The sequence below is a fragment of the Scylla paramamosain genome, chromosome 20 (assembly GCF_035594125.1).
Source record: "Scylla paramamosain isolate STU-SP2022 chromosome 20, ASM3559412v1, whole genome shotgun sequence".
In the NCBI taxonomy this organism is placed as follows: Eukaryota; Metazoa; Arthropoda; class Malacostraca; order Decapoda; family Portunidae; genus Scylla; species Scylla paramamosain.
In genome coordinates this window covers 16,081,934-16,083,994 of record NC_087170.1, presented here as the reverse complement: position 1 = coordinate 16,083,994, position 2,061 = coordinate 16,081,934, and the positions used below count along the sequence as shown (strand labels likewise).

The following is a 2,061-nucleotide window of genomic DNA, read 5'->3' as shown; positions in this document are numbered from 1 at the left end:
AAATTAATACTGTAACCTCCAGCTACTCCTCCTACTCCTCCTCTTCCTCCTTTTCTGTCTCCTCCTTTACCTCCAGTAAATGGCCTTTTATTTGATTTTCCACCTTCTCCACCTGATGGTGCTCTGTAGCTTCCTCCTCCTCCTCCTCCTCCTCCTCCTCCTCCTCCTCCTCCTCCCCCTTCACCTGATGGTGCACTGTAGCCTCCACCTCCACCACCTCCTCCACCTGATGGTGCACTGTAGCCTCCATCTCCTCCACCACTTCCTCCACCTGATGGTGCACTGTAGCCTCCACTCGCTCCTCTTCCTCCTCCTCCTCCTCCTCCTCCTCCTCCTCCTCCTCCTCCTTTTGATGCTGCACTGTAGCTTCCATCTCCTACCCCAACCCCTCCTCCTCCTCTTCCTCCACCTGATGGTGCACTGTAGCTTCCACCTCCTCCACTTGATGGTGCATTGTAACTTCCACCTCCTCCACCTGATGGTGCTCTGAAGCTTTCACCTCTTTTTCCACCTCCTCCACTTGGTGGTGCACTATAACCTCCTCCTCCTCCTCCTCCTTCTCCACCTGATGGTGCATTGTAGCCTCCACCTCCTCCTCCACTTGATGGTCCACTGTAGCTTCCACCTCCTCCACTTGATGATCCACTGTAGCTTCCACCTCCTCCACCTGATGGTGCACTGTAGCTTGCACCTCCCCCACCTGATGGCGCACTGTAGCTTGCACCTCCTCCACCTCCTGCTCCACCTGATGGTGCTCTGTAGCCTCCACTTCCTCCACCTGATGGTGCACTGTAGCTTCCACCTCCTCCATTTCCTCCACTTAATGGTACACTGTAGCTTCCACCTCCTCCACCTCCTCCACTTGATGGTGCACTGTAGCTTCCACCTCCTCCACCTGATGGTGCATTGTAGCTTCCACCTCGTCCACCTGATGGTGCATTGTAGCTTCCACCTCCTCCACCTCCTCCTCCTCCTCCACCTGATGGTGCACTGTAGCTTCCACCTCCTCCACCTGATGGTGCATTGTAGCTTCCACCTCCTCCACCTCCTCCTCCTCCACCTGATGGTGCACTGTAGCTTCCACCTCCTCCACCTGATGGTGCATTGTAGCTTCCACCTCCTCCACCTCCTCCTCCTCCACCTGATGGTGCACTGTAGCTTCCACCTCCTCCACCTGATGGTGCATTGTAGCTTCCACCTCCTCCACCTCCTCCTCCACCTGATGGTGCACTGTAGCCTCCACCTCCTCCACCTAATGGTGCACTGTAGCCTCCACCTCCTGCACTTGATGGTGCATTGTAGCTTCCACCTCCTCCACCTCCTCCTCTACTTGATGGTGCATTATAGCTTCCACCTCCTCCACCTCCTCCTCCACCTGATGGTGCACCGTAACCTCCACTTCCTCCACCTGATGGTGCATTGTAGCTTCCAATTCCTCCACTTTCTCCACCTGATGGTGCACTGTAGCTTCCACCTCCTCCACTTCCTCCACCTGATGATGCACTGTTGCCTCCACCTCCTCCACCTGATGGTGCATTGTAGCTTCCACCTCCACTTCCTTCACCTGATGGCGCACTGTAGCTTCCACCTTCTCCACCTCCTCCTCCACCTCCTCCACCTGGTAGTGCATTGTAGCTTCCACCTCCTCCACCTCCTCCTCCTCCTCCTCCTCCTCCTCCTCCTCCTCCTCCACCTGATGGTGCACTGTAGCCTCCACCTCCTCCACCTGATGGTGCATTGTAGCTTCCACCTCCTCCACTTCCTCCAAATGATGGTGCACTATAGCTTCCACCTCCTCCACTTCCTCCACCTGATGGATCACTGTAGCTTCCACCTCCTCCACTTCCTCCACCTGAAGGTGCACTGTAGCCTCCACCTCCTCCACTTCCTCCACCTGATGGTCCACTGTAGCTTCCACCTCCTCCACTTCCTCCACCTGATGGTCCACTGTAGCCTCCACCTCCTCCTCTTCCTCCACCTGATGGTGCACTGTAGCTTCCACCTTCTCCACTTTCTCCACCTGAATGTGCACTGTAGCCTCCACCTCCTCCACTTCCTCCA

General features: G+C 56.1%; 1 protein-coding gene across 1 annotated transcript; it reads right to left on the bottom strand.

Moving 5' to 3' along the window:
• Nucleotides 1–376: 376 nt before the first annotated feature.
• LOC135110117 (involucrin-like) lies at nt 377–811 on the bottom strand. Its single transcript, XM_064022073.1, has one exon. It carries the CDS (start codon nt 809–811, stop codon nt 377–379), a length of 435 nt encoding a protein of 144 aa, XP_063878143.1.
• Nucleotides 812–2,061: the final 1,250 nt, after the last annotated feature.

Coding starts and splice junctions, on each gene's coding strand:
- LOC135110117 (XM_064022073.1), bottom strand. CDS start 811: ATGGAGGAGGTGGAAGCTACAGTGCACCATCAGGTGGAGGAAGTGGAG.